Raw genomic sequence first — 18,837 nt, forward strand, 5'->3', positions numbered from 1 at the left:
GCGTCCCACACTTAAAGCGGAAATAGAAAGCCTTTCTTTTCTCTATTTAAGCGCGCCAACAAAGACTGTCACAGGACGCATATCTGTACTTTGATCACTGGACACCACACCACCCGTCTTTGTCTCCCCATCGTCTCTACTGTCTAACATGCCAGAGGAAACGTCCGCCGCGTCGAGCTCTGGGAGGTAAGACTTGTATTTCCTCCTCACAGCCAGCTAGCCTCTAGCTACACAACACAGCTAACATGACGACCTTGTGTGGTTAGTATGATGTAGGTTACATGACAACTGCATGTTGTATACCTCCAGTGCATGACAGTGAGTAATGAAGCTACAGGGGTGGTTAACTGGACCTGGTGGAGGCTACAACGCTGCTAACAACACCACTATCACTATCACTATGCTGGCTAGCTGGCTAACAACCACACGGTGCTAACAACAACAAAGCGCAGCTAACACACACCTAGCTTAACAGATGTGAGTTCATCAGGTTGTGTTTGCATTGACTTGAACTCTTCCTCTTCCAGTATGGAGGAGAAGCCGTGCTCCTCCTCATCTTCATCAGCTGCTGCTGCTGCAGACAGGTGAGTGAGTATCCACACAGAAAACAACGATGCATCTGTTCACACATTAGTATTCAGACATTGACCTTTTTTTATATATTTATATATATATATATATATTTATTTATTTATATATTTATTTATTTATTTATTTATATATATTTATTTATTTATTTATATATTTATTTATATATATATATTTATTTATTTATATATATATATATTTATTTATTTATTTATTTATTTATATATATATATATATATATATATATATATATACACACACACACACACACACCCCTGCAGCTCGGTTGATGTCGCGGAGGAGGCAAAGAAGCTGATTGGTACAGGAAACAGGCATCTGGTGATGGGAGATGTTGTTTCTGCTGTCAGTGTCTTCCAGGACGCCTGTGGCATGCTGTGAGTATAACCAAGATCATATTAACACTTTATTTATTTATTTATTTATTTATTTATTTATTTATATTATTAATATTTGTATTTATTTTTTTTAAACAATATTTGTATTGAATTTTACATATACTGTATACACATACAGACAGACTAACAATATTAATAATTAAATTATACAATTAAATGTTTGGTGAGAATTTCAAAGAAAGAGAGACATGACATTTCATGTATTTCAGTTATCTAACAAAGAAAACAAATAAAAGATAAGACAAAATAAATAAATACCTCAAAGAAGAAGAACAAAAACCAACAATTTCAGCAACAGCACACAGCAGTTTCAATTTGACTGTGCCCCTTTGACATCCAAGAAACTCCAACAAAGGTTTCCAAACATTTTCAAATTCTGCTGCCTTTCCTCTGGTTATGTATGTAATTAATATTAGTGATTTTATTTTAATTTTTTTATTTTAAAACGGTTGGCATCACCCGATTTGTTATAATATTTGCTCATTGTGTGTTTTCTGCCAGTGTTCTGTGTCTGAGAAATATGAAGTGAAACTTTATTTACAACTTTTATGCTTTTTTTTTTTTTTTCAGTCTGAAATGCATCATGCCCTTAGTTCAAATCATGCCTCAGCTTTTAATTATATTCCAGTAGTGTGCTTTTATTTTTTTTATTACGTTACAGTAAGCTTTACCTTGATCACCACCTTTCCCCAACAAAACTTGCTCCACTCAACACTTGTGTTTATCTGCCAGGGCTGCAAAGTACGGGGACACTGCAGATGAGTGTGGTGAGGCCTTCTTCCTCTGTGGGAAGTCCCTACTGGAGCTTGCCAGGTTGGTTAACATCATTGCTCACCAATAAACCTTGTTGATACTGTATGTCAGGTGGTGTTACTGAACAATTGATGCAGAGTGATTGATGTTGCATCACTTTGATAATGCTTTTTTATTTATTTATTTTTGGTATGATGCAAGCCCAGAAATCAGTGTAGTTCTAGCATTAATTGTGCAAATGCTGACTGTACAATTCATAAATAGGGTTCAATTGGTGACAATTTTTCTGGATTTGACCTTTTAATTTTCTTGTGTTTTGGCTAGGATGGAGAGCAGTGTCCTTGGTAATGCCCTGGAGGGAGTCCCAGAAGAATCTGAGGAAGACGAGCAGCCCAATGGCTCGAATATTGAGAGTGCCAACAATCTTGATGGTCAGTATATTATCATAAAGGGTTGCCTGATTAAGGGAATGGGATTTGCATGCATGTCCATGAATCCCAGTCCTAGTTAAACGATTGACTTTGATTTTTAGCATGGCACTTGTACATGTGTAATTTGTTACTGTAGTTACATGTCAGCTGATTAACAAGTGTTTGGTGCAGGAAAGAAGCCGAACATAATTTATAAAAGCGGCATTAGAATGGAAATTGCCTCATGTTCCTCTCAGTGACTTGTGAGCTTTCTGGCAAGTCTTTGTCATAGATGAACTGGTATTTATCTAATGTGAACCTATTTTTCACACGCCACTGTGGTGCAGAAAAAACTAGAGATGAGCTACGAAGGCAGGTGTATGATGCAATGGCGGAGAAGGAAAAGAATGAGGCGGTTGACACCAAGCTGGAGTCTGAGGATGGAAAGGGCAACACTGAGTCCTCAGGCAAACATGTGAATGGATCAGGGGAGCCCTCAAGTTCCCCTATAAGTGGTAAAGCAACAAGTTCAGTCCAGAAAGCTAAAGTGAATGGAGTTGAGAAGAGTCAAGTTGCTCCTGTGAACGGTGTGGAGGAAAGTCCTGCTGCGTCTCCCGTAAAAGAAGCCACGATGGAGAAGGTAAAGGATTCAAAAGAGCAGAATGGCAAGAAGACCGACTCCAAGCCAGAGGCTGAACAGGACGATGAGGAACCAGAGGGCAGTAGATCTTTGGATATAGAGCACTGTTTGTGTTGAACAGTGGAGCACAGTCTTGGTGTTTGTTGATATAAAACAGGCCACATTAAGAGGTGTTACAAAAGGTGATGGCAAGTGTTTACGGCACTTTAGGGGAAACATTTTGGGGTTTGTTTTGGAACACATTTGCCTTCTTTTTCCACTTCAGTCACAGCCTAGAAAAATGATCTAGCAGACTCTAATTATCCTCCTGTTGCCTCCACAGAGGATGATGATGATGACGATGATGATGATGACGACGATGAGGATGGAGAGAAAAATGGACAGGATAAGGTGAGGTCCCATACATAAAGTCTCTTTGACATGGATTAGGAATATTTTGATTTTGATGTATGCCTTCACCTTTTTTCAGGAAGAGGATGAAGTTGGGAATTTGCAGTTGGCGTGGGAGATGCTGGAGGTGGCTAAATTCATCTACAAAAGGTAAGGGCAACATTGCAAGCTAATGGTAGTGTAAGAACAAGGGCACAACATCAAGTCCATCTGCATTTAAGAAGTGACTAGAAAGATTCATACTGGACAAGTGAGTTCAGGCAGGTCACTTCATACACATTTAAACTTTATAGTCTTAAGGAGGGCTCTACTTGATGACATGAGATGATGTGCAGTAAAATTTTCTGTTTCATCCCCTCAGAAAGGAAGGCAAAGAAGACCAACTGATGGCAGCCCAGGCATATCTGAAACTCGGAGAAGTCAGTGCTGAATCAGGTATGTTTTCATGCAGCATTTCCAGGATGGACTTGTCACTTACACTTTGTGGCCCACTTTTCTCCTCCCCTCAAAGACCATCTTCTGAATTAAACCCTTGCATTACTCTGCCATGGCTTCTTGTGGAATAGTAATATCTGGTGCTTATGTATGGGGCCATCAATGTTTTGGAGTTTCATAAGTTTTTGCCATTAAGTGACAGGCGTAGGATGCAATGTTTGTGTCTAGGGGCTGAAAACGGTTCCATGCAGTTTAAAAACACGCGTAACACATGCACATTAGTGTTGCAAATGTTGACCAGTTATCACTGAACATATTTAAATATTGCTTTCATTCACCACTAGAGTGGCAACTAGTACCACTGCAAGCTAAATCTGAGTCGCATGTGCTCCCTTCCTCAGGTAACTATCCCCAGGCGCTAGAAGACTTCCAGGAGTGTCTTGCCCTGCAGCTGAAGCACTTGCCTCCCCACAGTCGCCTGCTGGCTGAGACCCACTACCATGTTGCCACTACACTGTGCTACATGGATCAGTACAGCCAGGCCATCCAGCATTACAACAGCTCCATAAAAGTCATCGAGGCCCGTTTGGGTAAGAGTACACTGAGTTTTCTTTCTCTGGAGACGCAGCATGTTCAGAGCTGCTGCCATGCGTGTGCACTTACCCTTTTTTATCCTGAGTGCTGTCTCATTTTTTTTTTTAATAAGGTGACTGACAGATTGTAGAAAATCTGTCAATCCTCTGTATAAAATACTACACCGTTTTCAAAAATTGAACCTCAACTTATGGCAGCGGATGGTCCGCCATCATGTTTTTGTTTGTACTAATCGATCATTGTCTGTCTGTGTGTAGCCATGTTGCAGGAGGCGATTGACGCAGCAGATGGGGCTGCAGAAGAGAAGAATGAGATGGACGAGCTGAAGCAGCTTCTGCCAGACATCAGGGAAAAGGTTGAGGATGCCAAGGAAAGCCAGAGAACAGGCAGCGCTGCCTCTCAGGCCATCCAGCAGACACTAGTGAGTACACACAGGAGATGTACATAGCGATAAACAGTGAAAATCATCCAGTTTTGAAACTATTCTCCTGTATAGCTCGGTCAAGTTTCCAGTGTAAAAATCCACCTGGAGGTTATTAGAGCGCAGTATAGATGCAATCAAAACAGCTTCATCTCCTGGGTAACTGACTAACCTCTTGCAGGGCGGAGCCTCAACCTCATCAGCATTCCTATGTGAAAATGGCGGCCCTTCATCATCTTCTGCATTTGCAACAGCCAGCCAGGTAAAGACATTGTGTTAGTGCGCAAACTCTTGTGTGTCCTGGTTACTGTGTAACACGAGTGAATGCCCTACAAAACGTCTCTAAGCGAAACAAACATTTCGATTTCAGATCCCAGTTAAATCATCTAACAGCGCCTCGTCTTCCAAAGCCGTCTCCAACATCTCCCACCTTGTCAGGAAAAAGGTGAGGCCCCACTGATCTCTTGCCAGTTTCTGCCAATTGTGTTTTTTTCTCCTCTTGTTTGCTGCCAATTTCACACCAGTGATGATCAGAGGCCAGTCAAAATGTCATGATTTTTGCAGTCCATTCTGCCCTTTTGAAACGCAACCATTTAATAATTAAGGGATTCAAAACCCTGAGAGTCGACTCCATGCTGGCTGAATAATCATCTGTATGTTGAAACTGGCCATATACTGCTCACTTTATGTTGTAAGGTCCATGTGCTTGCCTGCTTTGATTGTAGGAATGTTATGCTTTCTGCTAATGTCAAGCTTTAGCTTGTGTGTGGTGGCGTTTGTGGAGCGTGACTTGTGTTGATTACCTTACTGTAGCTGTGGCATGTGTGTAGGTTGTTGCATTGTGGCTCTGCTTACTGCTGTAAATGTAGCTCTGATTTGTGTGCATGATACTCTAAATTGTGTGACCTTGACTTATCCACATTTGGTTTCAGTTTCCCTCATTAATATCAAACCTATATTTTGTTTATTGTTTTTAAAGGTTGTTTGCATTGAGTAGTCGTGCACAGAAGCGTTGAGTCTCCTCTTCCCCTCTCCCCTTTTGACCGGTTTTATGTTTCTGCACAGAGGAAACCAGAGGACGAGAGCCCAGTAAAGGACACTGATGCTAAACAAGCGAAACAGGAAGCCACAGTTAATGGTGCTGACTCTAGTGCCAGCAATGGATTCCAGGAGGGAAAATCACAGGAGGCGAGTGGATAGGCTCATGTCTTATGTACTGAGTTTCTAGGAGAGCACTTCAGAAAGAAGCTTGTGCTGTGACAATGCTAACCTGCTTAGATGGAAGAGAAAGCCCGACATACAGTAGTTGCTACTTGGTTTCTGGTGGGGTTCCAGTCCTGTCTTAATTTGGGTTCTGGTTGTTTTTCAGTAATGAAAGTCATCTGAAAAAGTGGTGAAAGTGATGCACTGGTTAAAGATATACTGGGACCTTTGGCTGGGTGCAGGTCCTAGCACAAGACATAACAGTGACCAGACTTAAGCCTCAGTAGCAAATGATAATATTGTTCATTCACAGAGCACGTGTAACTATTGTGCAGCGTCGGCTGTTTCTGTGGTTGAATTGTCATAAGTGCAGAAGATGGGCTTCAAACTGTCTTCATTAGTTAAAATTCACATCTCTCTGTGAAATGTCTATTTCAGAAAGAGAACAAATGACAGTTTGTAACTGAAAGTGTTTTCAAGTTCTATTAGTAGATAAAACTGCAGTGTTGAGACCACCAGTAATCATTTTCTCTGAGATGGACAGGCAGCGCGCCGAGTCCTTCATGTTTGTGTGGTTGTGATTAATATATATTTTTTCTTTTTGTTTCCTGTAGTCTGCCACCCAGTCGTCCTCTGTCGGGTCTTCGGCGTGACCGTCCTTGTCTCTTCCCTGATCTTCGAAAACCAGCACAGCATGCCTGTCCAGCCCCCTTCAACACTTTTGTTTCTGTAAATAAGATCCATTTTCATAGATTTGTCTGTCCAGTTTTGTAAACTTGTAGTAAATAAGAATAAAAAATTTGCAGATGTAAGTTTGTATCGGAGTTCTTTTAGATTTTCCGGGACTTGAAACTTCACACAATCGTGACGAGGATTTAAAAACTAAATGCCGACTGCAGTTTTTCCCATTTAGATGAAATGAAACATGCTGTAATAGTTGGATGGCCACACTGGTGTCTTTTAAACACACAAGCCAATACCTTTGAGTTAGGACAAGGGTTTTGCCACCATTATAACTTTTTATATTTAAGCGGTTCATTTTATAAATGACGACTTATTTGTGTAATGAATGCGCAACATAAAAACGGGTGCTCTAGACCTGCAATAATTAGTCATCCATATTGCATGTGACTTTATTTTGGTTTTCTCAGTATCAGTAGACGGTCTGGGTTTTGGGACTGTTGGTTGAAAACACCGTAGGCTCTGGGAACTTGTGATGAGCATTTCTCACCATTCCTACATTTTCATTGTCCAAGCGATTTTTAATAATCAGATATTAATCATTTAATAGTTAGTTGAAGCTAAAAAAAAAGATATATGTTAACAAACTTGAGGTGCTTTTATCAAAATGTACAGTTTAATTTTAAAATGTGCTGCTACATATTAAGACCACTTCCACAACAGTTCATATGTTGCATCCTGATTGTAGAGATGTTTTCTGCATGGCATTGTTGTCCTTTTCAACTCTGACTGGCCTCTGTGGTTGGACGGTGCTGGTGATCAGTGAAGGACAAAGAGGAGAGTTCATCCACTACTCTGGGCTGTGGAGCTGAAACAGGCAGAGCTGCATTTCCGTGGACAGTCGCAGGATGTGAGGAGGACGCCTGTATCGAGACACAAGGTATTAAAAAGTGCACCACATTCAAGCATGTTTATAAGAAGGGCTACACAAGTAACGTGTTGTGCTTTGAGCCTTGTGTATAACAGTAACGGTAATTCCATTGCAACAATTACTCTCAGAATTGTCTTTCTTTCTGTAATTAAATTAAAAAAAATGTCATCCTACCACAGCTGGATATTTATAGTGACTGGTGCTGGTCGGGTCCGGCTTTGCCAGAGTCTGAACATCTCCGTCTCTTCCGTTGACCAAACGTACACACAGCTGCATGTTGCCCACCTTTTTAAATTGACAGAAATTCACATACATTTAGGTGTTTAATTTACTACCTTGTTCCATCTCTACCTAAAAGCTGCATCAGCCTGAAACTTCAACCTAGATTTCTTCCTAAATAGTATATTTCCTAATAGTATAATATCTGATAGGTAACTAATAATGGAAGGTACTTTTTATTTGGTGTTTGCTCCAAATCCATGTTGTCTTTATACCTGGGGCACTGAGTTGAGCTGGGCAAAGCTTAAGGAAGGTCTGATAGGCAGACTGCGCACTGGCACCCTCCAGTGGCCACTACGGAGCTGGTGGTGGAGAGAAAATAATCAAATGTTATGACATTTACTATAAACCAGGGCATTCTGTAATGGGGCAATGAGACATATGGTTAAAATGCAAAAAATAGCAGATGGCGATTTATAGACTTGCATGATAATCTTTCACAGATTAATGATAAACTCTGCCAGGTGGTGCAATCAATTTATTTATTACCTTTGCAGGTGCAGACACCACTGTTTTTATTAATAAACATCAATAGCATGATATTAACTGAACTGAGGCATTACAATGGAATCACAAATTCCAATTAGTATAGAATTAATTTCCACATTTCTTTGAGCAGTATACAGCATGCAGCTACCTGGTTGTATTGGTCAAAGAGTTCCATTCGTGTCCAGCCGCAGGACGCCAGTTTGAAGACGTCCTGGCTGTGAACATCCAGATCTCTGGCTGCCTGCAGCTCCACCACTAGAGAGAGGGAGGGTGATGGTTGGATCCTGGAGGGGTAAAGGGTTCATGTACATTTTTTAGATTTTCTTTTGTGACAATGAGGACGGCTTGATTCCCTCTTCTCAGGAAAATAAACCTCACTTGAATGTTTCTACCACTTGAAATTAGGGCTGTGTATTGGCAAGAATCTGGCGATATGATACGCATCATGATACCGGAGGGGTAACAATTCAATATATTGCGATACCGTAAGAAAGACGATATATTGGGAAAAAAATGTCTGAAATAAAGTCTGAAAAATGTTGGAAAAAAAGACTGAAAAAAAAGTTTAAAACAAGTCTAAACAATGTCTGAAAAAGGTAAAAAAAAAAAAAAAAAAAGTCTGAAAAATGTCCCAAGAAAAGTCCGAAAATGTCTGAAAAAACAAAGTTTGGAAAATGTTGTAAAAAAAAGTCTGAAAAATGTCTGAAGAAAAGTCTGAAAAAAGTCTGGAAAAAATGTCTGACATTTTTTTTGGAAAAATACTGGAAAAAAGACTGAAAAATGCCTGAAAAAAGTCTGAAATAAAGTCTGAAATTTTTTTTTTGTTTTGTTTTGTTTTTTAAATCTAATTTTAGGGAAAACTGCCACAGTATAAAGAACACACTGCCATATGCATAAAATCTGAGTAAAATTGGCATTTATCACATTCCCTGTAACATCCAACATTATAGCACTACTTGGAGAGGGCACATACACTGAGAGCATCATTGTGAATTAAATAAAGTATTGGCTGAATTAATCTTAAAAATCGATACAGGGTTTTTGAGAATTGATACAGTATCACAAAACATAATATTGCGATATTTACGATATTTTCTTACACCCCTACTTGAAATAATGACTATATATACTTTATATGAGCCAGGTGTTGAGCTCAGGCCACATACCTACCCCTTCGCAGAAGGCATGCATGAGAGTTTGTATAGTGTTCTCTCATTTTTGGTTACCTACATGGGATAGCTATAATGAAGAGCAGAATACCTTTTCCCTATTATTTACCAAGTTCTGAAGTCATGTCCTCCAATCACTCTCACTGCTGTATATTATAATAATAATAAGCAGCTCTTGTTCTCTAGGTGTTGCTCCTACCTGGGTACAGGCTGTTTGACCGACAGGAGGGCGTAGTTTCCAGGGCTGAGGCCGTGGGTGTACGACACGGACACTCCTGGCATGCACTGTACGGTGGGAAGGGCAGTCGGCGGTCCGACCTCCTGACCTTCTGAGTAAAGAGCCACCACCATTCGCAGCGCCCTCTGAGAGACATCCACTCCCAGCACCAGGTCGTAGAAAACCACGAAACCAGCTCTGAACACAGAGGACTCAATTTAATTTTGGGCTAAAACATTGACAGACTAGTAGATGGTTTAATGTGATATACAGATACTTTATTTATTACTTAAATATGCTATTTGAATATACAAATCACTGCATGATGTGAGCTCAGTGTCTCAAATTCAACTGACGCAGGGTCGTAGGGGGCCGGACCCAGAGAGTCCAGGGAGTCCAACATGCATCTTCCCGGTGGAGAGGAGAAGGATCTGGACTGGAGCTGAGGGACACATGGAGGAACAGTATCTGAATCAATGTCACAGACAAACATTGTCAAATATACTTAGAGCTGAAAACCAGAAGAGTTGCCCTGTTCTGTTGTGTTCTTTTGGTAAATGTTTTTGACTACAAATGTAAAATGAGTACCAGTGAAAGAGGTGCATGAATGTGAGTGTTGGGTTGGAGTGGGAGTGGAGTTGGCGGAGGAAGAGGAGGATGAGGAGGAGGCTGTCTCCTGGGCCTGGGAGCTTCTTTGCTTCTCTGCATCTCTGCCTGTAAACTGGAAATCTGCATGAGGTTTTCCCTCTGAATCAGCTCAAGTTCAGTCCTCACTGCTGCTGGAGAACACACAAGCAACCACACACATTTTGCCTTTCGGTACACCGTGTCAGCAGCACAACATACTGTAACATGTTATACAATAAATATGAATCACAATATTCCTAGATGATGAATTCAATTCCTATAGCTGCATGTATCTCAATGCAAGGTGGAAGGATTAGCTATTAAGAGGTTTTATAAAGCTATAGGAGGATTCTGTGTTTCACTACTAATTTCTTAAATTACCTTTTGAACCACAGGCCTCTGGCTCAGGCCACTGCTCCAAAATAACGTGCCCAAAATGAATGGAGTGTATCTCTGCAACTACATGGTCTATTTCAATAATCATGGTATCATGATAAAAGTAACACGTGTGATTTCTGCAGCGGTGTGAAAATATGTAAATGAAGATGGAACACGGACTAATTGAAAGATTTCATGTCCGCCTAACAAAACTGTACACTTTTAGAGTGAATATCCCTTTGGAATGATGCAGTTGCAGCCCAAAGCTTTAGCAATAACCATATCACAACAGAGGCAATCTTCAAATTGGCCATTTGGGTACCATCTGTACCATTTGAAATTTTCTCAGGCAACTGTAAAACTCTTAATTTAATTGTTACTATATTTATTAATTTCATCTAAATGCAACTGTTTTGGGCTTTATTTTAAAATTAATCAATCAATCAGACCTCTATAGCAGTGATTCTCAAAGTGAACCCCCAGGTGTTCGTAGCACTCTGTCAGGGGATCCGCAAAATAATTTGTTATAAATTATAAAATTGTGCTGTATCATTAAAAAGCCCATATCTTCAGATGGGGATCATTTGCTGCAATAAAACAAGCATATTGTGTCCATTACTCCCACGCACATTACCTTTGGGCCAATAAAAACTCTGATAAGATTGTGACACACAGCATTAGTTAATTATTTTTAAGTTGAAGCACTTTAAAAGTCAGCTTTAGACTGGTAAATGGGTAATTATAAATATCTGGAGGACTATGCCAGTCTTGCTACTGTTCATTTTCTGAAAGCTTTTAAGATCAATTACTTGAAATGCAGGATAATAAATGCTTTCAAGCTGAGTCCAAATATAATTTGAATGAAATCACTCCTCTGTTTAAAGGTATATAAATTGTATTAACATTCAATAACATAGCAAATATCCCTGCTGGGGACTAATAAAGGATCATCTCATCTTATCTTAAAGGTATTAAAGGTAATAATTATAGTTAGAATACTTATAGATAATAATAATTATAGTTAGACAAATTTAGGAAAATATAATTAGAGTATATGTATGGCTCAATAAGGAAGGCGGTTAATAATTAATAATTGACTTATGGAGAAGGGGTGGGATTAAATAAATTTATACTTCTTCTCACTCCTTTTCGAATATGTAAATCAAGGCATCAAGTGTTGACAAGTTATTTTTCTTACGCTTTTCATTGTATGTACGTAAATACTTCTTGTTTCTGACTGTACACTTGTTGGTATGATCATTCTTTATCTTTATTTCTTTATTTCGAAATAAATTTTGAAATTAAATCTTATCATGATTCAAATTGAATGTGTTTCTGTTTATCACTATGAAGCATGTCTGAGGTTATACTTCAGTTTAGGTTTCACAAATAAGGAAATACTTCATCTTTTGGCACATCAGCACCACATCATCATCAGTTCAGGACCTTGAAAAGATTGTGCAAGAAACTGTGTTGTCCTCTTACCCGTTTTGTTGGTTGCTGGTAATATGTTTTCCTAATATTACAACTTTTTTTCTCCTAAATTTATGACTTTATTCTCGTAATATTACGACTTTTTTTCTCCTTAATTTATAACTTTATTCTCGTAATATTACGACTTTTTTTTCTCCTAAATTTATGACTTTATTCTCGTAATATTACGACTTTTTTTTCTCCTAAATTTATGACTTTATTCTCGTAATATTACGACTTTTTTTCTCCTAAATTTATGACTTTATTCTCGTAATATTACGACTTTTTTTCTCCTAAATTTATGACTTTATTCTTGTAATATTACGACTTTTTTTCTCCTAAATTTATGACTTTATTCTCGTAATATTACGACTTTTATTTCTCCTAAATTTATGACTTTATTCTCGTAATATTACGACTTTTATTTCTCCTAAATTTATGACTTTATTCTCGTAATATTACGACTTTTTTTTCTCCTAAATTTATGACTTTATTTTCGTAATATTACGACTTTTTTTACTCCTAAATTTATGACTTTATTCTCGTAATATTACAACTTTTTTTCTCCTAAATTTATGACTTTATTCTTGTAATATTACGACTTTTTTTCTCCTTAATTTATAACTTTATTCTCGTAATATTACGACTTTTTTTCTCCTAAATTTATGACTTTATTCTCATAATATTACGACTTTTATTTAGGTTGAAAAGTTTTAGAATACAAATAGTTTCAGTGGCATCTAAGAGTACAAATGGTAGCATTATGCTTAATCTGTGTTATGATAAAGAGGGGGTCCTCCTCCATAAGGGGTCCCTGGCCACAAAAAGTTTGAGAAAAACCATAACTCATTGGTCTTTTGAGCAGCTCATTGGATGAGAGCAGTAACATGATTCCTCCACTAGGTGGAGACATAGAAAGTGTTGTCACATCTCAAATGCTCCAGCGACGTTAGCCATTAGCAGCGTTGATATGCCCTTGAACACAAGTTTTGATAAAACACAAAACAGCAAAGGTAAGACATAATTTATGATCATGGCGAGCGCGCATGGGACACCGACCCGGATAGATTTTTTACGTGTAAGAAGTTACAAACAGTCCCTTTAAAACAGTTAGCTTTTCACAGTAATAAAATAAGAGTTTTTATTTGTGTCCAACCATCATAGTTATGGTGTCGCTCCCTGCCCAGCTGCATCCTGAGGATCTCCTCCTCCAGTCTCTGGTTCTCCTGCTCCACAGCCAGCAGCTCCCAGCTCGGGCCCCGCTGAGGAGGCTTCACTTCTGGACATGAGGACAACAATGATGTAGGCCAAAAGGTAATTTACTCTGTTTTATGCCACATATCTGGAGTGTGTACCAATAAGTTTTAAAATGATATATTACCAATTCGGGGTTTGTGTTTTGCATTCAGCATACTATAACTAGGGTGACCAGGTGTCCCACTTTATGAGGGACTGCACAGCATTTTTATCCCTTGTCCTGTGTCTCACATATTGATACTATATATCCCACAATTTGATTTTCAAAAGTCAAACCACTGCAGGACAGACGCTTTTCTAAAATATGGCTTTTATCCAATGGCATGAAGAAAGGCTGTCATCATGTGGGTAAAGTGCAGGTTAACCTGTCTTTGCTAAACTACGGCCAACGGGGAAGAGTCACAAGCTATGCAGATTTAGGCAGAATATGATGGAAACTACCACAAAGAAAAGGAAATGCAGCTACAACAAAGACTGGGAGACTACTTATAACTATGTGAAGCTGGTGGAAGGGGATTCTCAGTTTCAAAATTAGTTATTTTTCAACCAGAGGGCAAAGAGGTTAGTAGACCCTTACCAGGATTCATCCTAATGATTCATCCTAACCTTTCTGTTCACACGCTTCTAGAGATGTTACAAGGGGCAGAATGGAAATGTTTATTTTTTTAAAGTACATTATATTGAAATTGAAGACTTCCACTCAGGATTAGTAACGTGTCCCACACAAACATGCTTTTAGTCCCACACTTGGTTTGTTGGGATCTGGTCACCCTAGCTATTGGTGCCTTCAAATGAAACTCGTGAGCTGGTGTTTACAACATGGGAAGTTGTGTGCACAATATGCGTGGCGTTATGCAAAGGCATAATGACAGAGGAAAAAGATGATGCCGTTGGGAATATCAACATTTACCTCAGACCTATTATGAAATTACCAAGAAAAACAATTTACAAGTAAAATTACAATATACTAACTTATTATGCACCGAAAAATGAACTTCCATGGGCTCCGCCATCTCTCACAACCTCAACAAACACGTCACAAGTCGTGAACTCGGAGCTTTCAGAAACGTTCCCCTTATGAGGTCGTGAATACGACACGAGGGGGCGTTCATATGGACTCATCTCGTAAACACAGTAAACACGACCCCATTTGAAGGCACCATATAACTGATCAGATGGAAAGAAATGTTGGACCAGAATCCAATAACCATGGACTCCAGTCAGTTTTTAGAGTGGAAAAATCAAGCTGAGTAAACTTAATAAAGGCTCCACTGAGCACAGCTGTGTTGACAGTGTTATACACTAACAAGCACTATACTGTATGTTTTCTGTTCATCATTGCTCTGAGTCTTACTCTTCTTTTTGGCCTCGCCGGCTGTCGCTGGTTGGTTTTTCTCCAGACTTTGGGCTTCTGCCTGCAGGTCAATCATTTGTGCCACAATGGCTGGATCAGACCCACCTGACTGCATGTATGCCTGCCACAGGGCTCTGCAACAAAGAGACCTGATTTACCCTCACATTAACCAGGCAGCTCAGTAGAACTAAATCATATTCATGTAGCCTAAAGAACCTGATTTTCTTAGTGGCAACCAGACAAATGGGGGAAAAACTGCATTCCATCTTGTTTTTCCTTCCAATACAGCGTTTTTTTTTTAAATAAATGACTCTTGAAGGATGTAGGTATACCTTATCTGTGTAGAGAGAGGGCCGTCCGCACAAGAAATTAGCTCAAAGCTGTCAGGATGCATCTTTTGATTCCTGCGTGGATCTGGCTGAACGGCGGGTACGGAGACCTCTTGCAAACTAAAAAAACAACAAAAACGAGTAGATCATCTAAATTAGATCATATTGTGTATGGAAGGTTTCCCAGCCGTAATCCACCCTACAATATGAAAATCAATTTATTCTACCACAAATGTTGCAATGAGGAACTACCCGGGCATAAAGAAAATACATCATTGATGCTCTGAGTCATCCTGCAGCAAGAAAAAAAACATATTTTACTAAATATTCATCTTGGAGGCAGAGCACCACAGATGCAGTCATTTATTTTTGAATCCTCCATCCAACATAATTAACCCTAACAAATACACATTAAATAAACTCTTTGTTGTATCCGTGCCTGCTCTGGCAGCACAGTTAGTGGTTACACACTGAAATGTTGCAGGTTGGATCTCTCTCTCTTTTGAACTCTCAGTCGTGTATTGATAAGGACCTCTAAAAGCCTAACATATAAAACACAAACATCGGTACACACTTACTGTGATGCACGAAGATGTTCAGCGAGTTGTTGCAGCGTCTCCTCGTTTCTCTCCTCCTGCTCTCTGAGCTCCATCAGCAGACTCTCCAGGTGAGTTGTGTTGCTCTGCTCAGACAGGACACTCACCTGATGGGCCAGCTCTGACACACACACACACACATTCACACTGCCTTAGAGCAATCTTTGACATCAACATTGAGTGTAAATTTGAGAGGATGAAATTTAACACAAAGGCCGAGGAGGATGTTTGGTTCACAGGGTGTATTTATCCCTCACCGTCTCTCTGCTGCTCCAGCTGCTGGTTGTGAGCATGTATCAGGGCCAGTTCGCGCTCGTGGTCCGTCGCCATTTCCCTCATCTCCTCCAATCTCTCACTGTGACCCAGCTGACGCCCACTCGCCTAAATGACCATGTTTATAAATGAACAGATTCATGCACAGCGTTGGTTCTTAAACATGTCACACCCTGGAGCAACATTATTCATTTCTTTTTGTACTCTTGTCTTGTACCCGTCTCCACACAGTGACCCATGCTGACACCACTGGCTGATGACTTAATCCATTACTTAAGAGATTTTACAGTATAGAAGAAACGTGCACACTTATAGCACCATGGTATACTGTTAAGTGCTCACCCGGTGCTATAAGATGAAAGGCTTAGACGAGGACAAAAAACTGACAGAAGACACATAGCCCACCTCAGTATCTGAGGTCCTTTTTGTCCATTTTGGCTGATTTTCTTCAATGGACATCCTCAACTTGTGAAACTGGAAGTCAAGAGAGATTTTTTTTTAGTGTATTTCGGACACTTAAAATGTGCCATTGATAATAATTAGTTTAAAATACTCTTGTGTATATGTCTCTATAATATAATACCTTACTTCCTTTTTGAAGTTGCCTTTCCCATGTGTCATGACTGACAATGATATTCAAACATGAATTTTTAATCAAAGGCCATGAAAGCCACTTCAGTGTTCGGTAAAGTGACAGTTAAAATTAACGTGTACTCAAAATGTCGCCCTGCCACCTTCATCCCTGTTGGGGTACTTATGAATTATCTTGTGAATCTTAGGTAACATAATAACGCTCGCTGGGAGTTAACCGTGGATAAATGATTGTTTTGTCATGGTGTTTTAGATGTTGCTGTAGTGCAGGTGAGATGGAGACTGGTTGGCTGGTGCAATGGTTCAGTTTTACCTCATGTGTGAGATGTTGCAGAGCAGCGCTCTCTGTCTGACTGGTTGCTGGTGTGTCCTCTGCTCTTGCCGATTTAGGTTTGACATCAACGCTCCTCCACCTGGTGACGTTTCTTCGTTGACCTCTCAGCTGCACACACAAAGACACATGCAGCGTTTTCCATCTGTATCTTAATCCCAATAACAGAGATGCCCTTTAATTCAGTTTATTGGTTACACAATATATGCAATGCAATACTGCAGCAGCAAATAATCTGTTTGAGATAACAATTCCTAGTGCTTATTTATTTTGTTAACTCTATTGCATAAACATTGTACTAATTTTTTTACCCTAAATTTTCAGTGCATTTTTTGACCTATCAACATGCCGAGCGGACCTCCCTACAACATCAACGCTCAACTTTATGGGAAGTTGGTGACTTCATGTTATTATAAATATATAATACAGTTTCATGCGCATCTCCTGCAAGAATAATGAGATATTCAAATATATACATGTAGCAATGTTTTTAGGTAAATTAACTCATTTTGATCACACAAATGGCCTCTTTGGTTTCTTTGTTTCACCACCTGCTCACACCTTGCTCTCCCTCATCAGTATGACTCACTTACCTGAATGAGATCAGGGGTTCTTGTCTGTTTAGGGTCCACACATCCAGTTTTGTCTCTCATGAGAAGTTCAGAGCTTCGTCTTTGCACCCGAAGGTGTCCTACCTCGCTCCCAATGCAGAACAGTGCTTCGTGTTTGTCAAGCAGCCCAGCAGAGCGAAACACCATGTTACAGTCTCTGCAGATCAATTCCATCTCCATCTGGTGTCAGAGCTGGTGTTTATCAAGAACGAAGAAAAAAAAGGTTTGTAGGAAATCCTACCCAAAAGACTGTGGGGGAAAAACACAAAGAAACAATATTAGGCCCCCCCAAAAAGTCTTATTCTAAATTAAATCAAAGGATCGGCTCACTTAAAGGTTGTAAAACATGTTTGGTTTGTTCCTTAACTACGGAGTTACTGACTTGTATGTTTGCTGGTAACTGTCACCATGCCACTCTGTTGTAAGGGTGTGGTGACCTTTCTCTAAACATACCACATTACCCCTGCCTCTTTGTTAAGTATCAGTGTCATTTTATATGAATGTGTCAAAAGTGCATTTGAATACGTTTTCCCATCAGAATGAAGCCTGCATTAACAGTGACTCTGGGGATTTTCTGTCTGAAGGATTTTTCTGCACTTTCCACTCCAGCCACATTAAGCTAACACCGCCCATATGTTTTCTTCTACCCATTTGTATATTCATAACATGCCTTTTTCAAAATTCTCAGACTGCCTGATGTTTTCTCACTCTCGACTGAGCACTCTGAGAGGCTGACTGCAGCTCTGCAGAGGACGTCTGGCTCCAAAGCATCAACTGTAAAAGACCCTAGACCTCGGTGAGTACACTCTGATTTCAGCAGTAAAACAAACTGAAGTGATATATAACAATTCTATGTAAATAAAATGTGAGCCTGTTTCTACCAAGGTTATAAAAGTTTTGAATTTTCAATACGTTTTTATTTTATTTTAGTTTTGACTATTCAATTTTATTCTAGTTTAGTTTTAGTTGGTTTTCAGAGTGCGCTTCCTTGTTTTAGTTTTTATATATTTAGCTTTAGTTTTACAGTACTTTTCGTTTTTGTTAGGGCCAGCTATAATGTCTCAGAAGTATGTAGCTATATACAAACAAAATACACAGAGAACTGTGTAGGAATGGACATAATGTTTCATCTTCGCTCTACTTCAGTGACACAGTTGTGTCATAGCGCCGTCTCCTTAATTAAGTCTGTTAAATTTCTGTGGTTCAATGTCCCGAGAGTTTATGGGAATTCATGCTTTTTTTTGCAAGTGATATATTAATTATAGGTTAAAAAGAAACTGAATTGAATTTACGCTGATTTTTATTATTTTTTTACCAGGCAATATAGTTTCACTTTAGTTGTACTTTTTTTCTTAAAGAATATATTTTTTATTTAGTTTCAGTTTAGTAAAAATATTTTTC

General features: G+C 39.3%; 2 protein-coding genes across 9 annotated transcripts; one reads left to right on the forward strand and one right to left on the reverse strand.

Moving 5' to 3' along the window:
- On the forward strand, nucleotides 1-6,662 carry LOC119488869 (nuclear autoantigenic sperm protein-like). 7 transcript variants are annotated; one of them, XM_037770832.1, is made up of 15 exons: nucleotides 2-186; nucleotides 528-584; nucleotides 870-983; nucleotides 1,737-1,817; nucleotides 2,082-2,188; nucleotides 2,515-2,886; nucleotides 3,130-3,197; nucleotides 3,277-3,347; nucleotides 3,559-3,632; nucleotides 4,034-4,222; nucleotides 4,484-4,647; nucleotides 4,829-4,909; nucleotides 5,018-5,092; nucleotides 5,695-5,835; nucleotides 6,465-6,662. In XM_037770832.1, the coding sequence occupies exons 1-15, from the start codon at nucleotides 149-151 to the stop codon at nucleotides 6,501-6,503; spliced, it is 1,671 nt and encodes a 556-aa protein (XP_037626760.1). In that variant the 5' UTR covers nucleotides 2-148; the 3' UTR covers nucleotides 6,504-6,662. The 7 variants fall into 7 exon arrangements, with proteins under 7 accessions (XP_037626767.1, XP_037626760.1, XP_037626762.1 ...); XM_037770834.1 differs by lacking the exon at nucleotides 6,465-6,662 and adding an exon at nucleotides 6,017-6,131; XM_037770833.1 differs by having other exon boundaries at nucleotides 3-186; nucleotides 5,713-5,835.
- A 369-nt stretch (nucleotides 6,663-7,031) lies between these two features.
- On the reverse strand, nucleotides 7,032-16,378 carry ccdc17 (coiled-coil domain containing 17). 2 transcript variants are annotated; one of them, XM_037770840.1, is made up of 13 exons: nucleotides 16,309-16,378; nucleotides 15,888-16,011; nucleotides 15,613-15,751; nucleotides 15,038-15,154; nucleotides 14,706-14,839; nucleotides 13,251-13,373; nucleotides 10,205-10,395; nucleotides 9,973-10,058; nucleotides 9,599-9,814; nucleotides 8,379-8,514; nucleotides 7,957-8,043; nucleotides 7,637-7,747; nucleotides 7,032-7,454 (listed from the first exon to the last, which is right to left on the reverse strand). In XM_037770840.1, the coding sequence occupies exons 1-13, from the start codon at nucleotides 16,360-16,362 to the stop codon at nucleotides 7,311-7,313; spliced, it is 1,662 nt and encodes a 553-aa protein (XP_037626768.1). In that variant the 5' UTR covers nucleotides 16,363-16,378; the 3' UTR covers nucleotides 7,032-7,310. The 2 variants fall into 2 exon arrangements, with proteins under 2 accessions (XP_037626768.1, XP_037626769.1); XM_037770841.1 differs by having other exon boundaries at nucleotides 7,033-7,454; nucleotides 10,205-10,392.
- Nucleotides 16,379-18,837: the final 2,459 nt, after the last annotated feature.

Source organism: Sebastes umbrosus, chromosome 5, assembly GCF_015220745.1.
Source record: "Sebastes umbrosus isolate fSebUmb1 chromosome 5, fSebUmb1.pri, whole genome shotgun sequence".
Lineage (NCBI taxonomy): Eukaryota > Metazoa > Chordata > Actinopteri > Perciformes > Sebastidae > Sebastes > Sebastes umbrosus.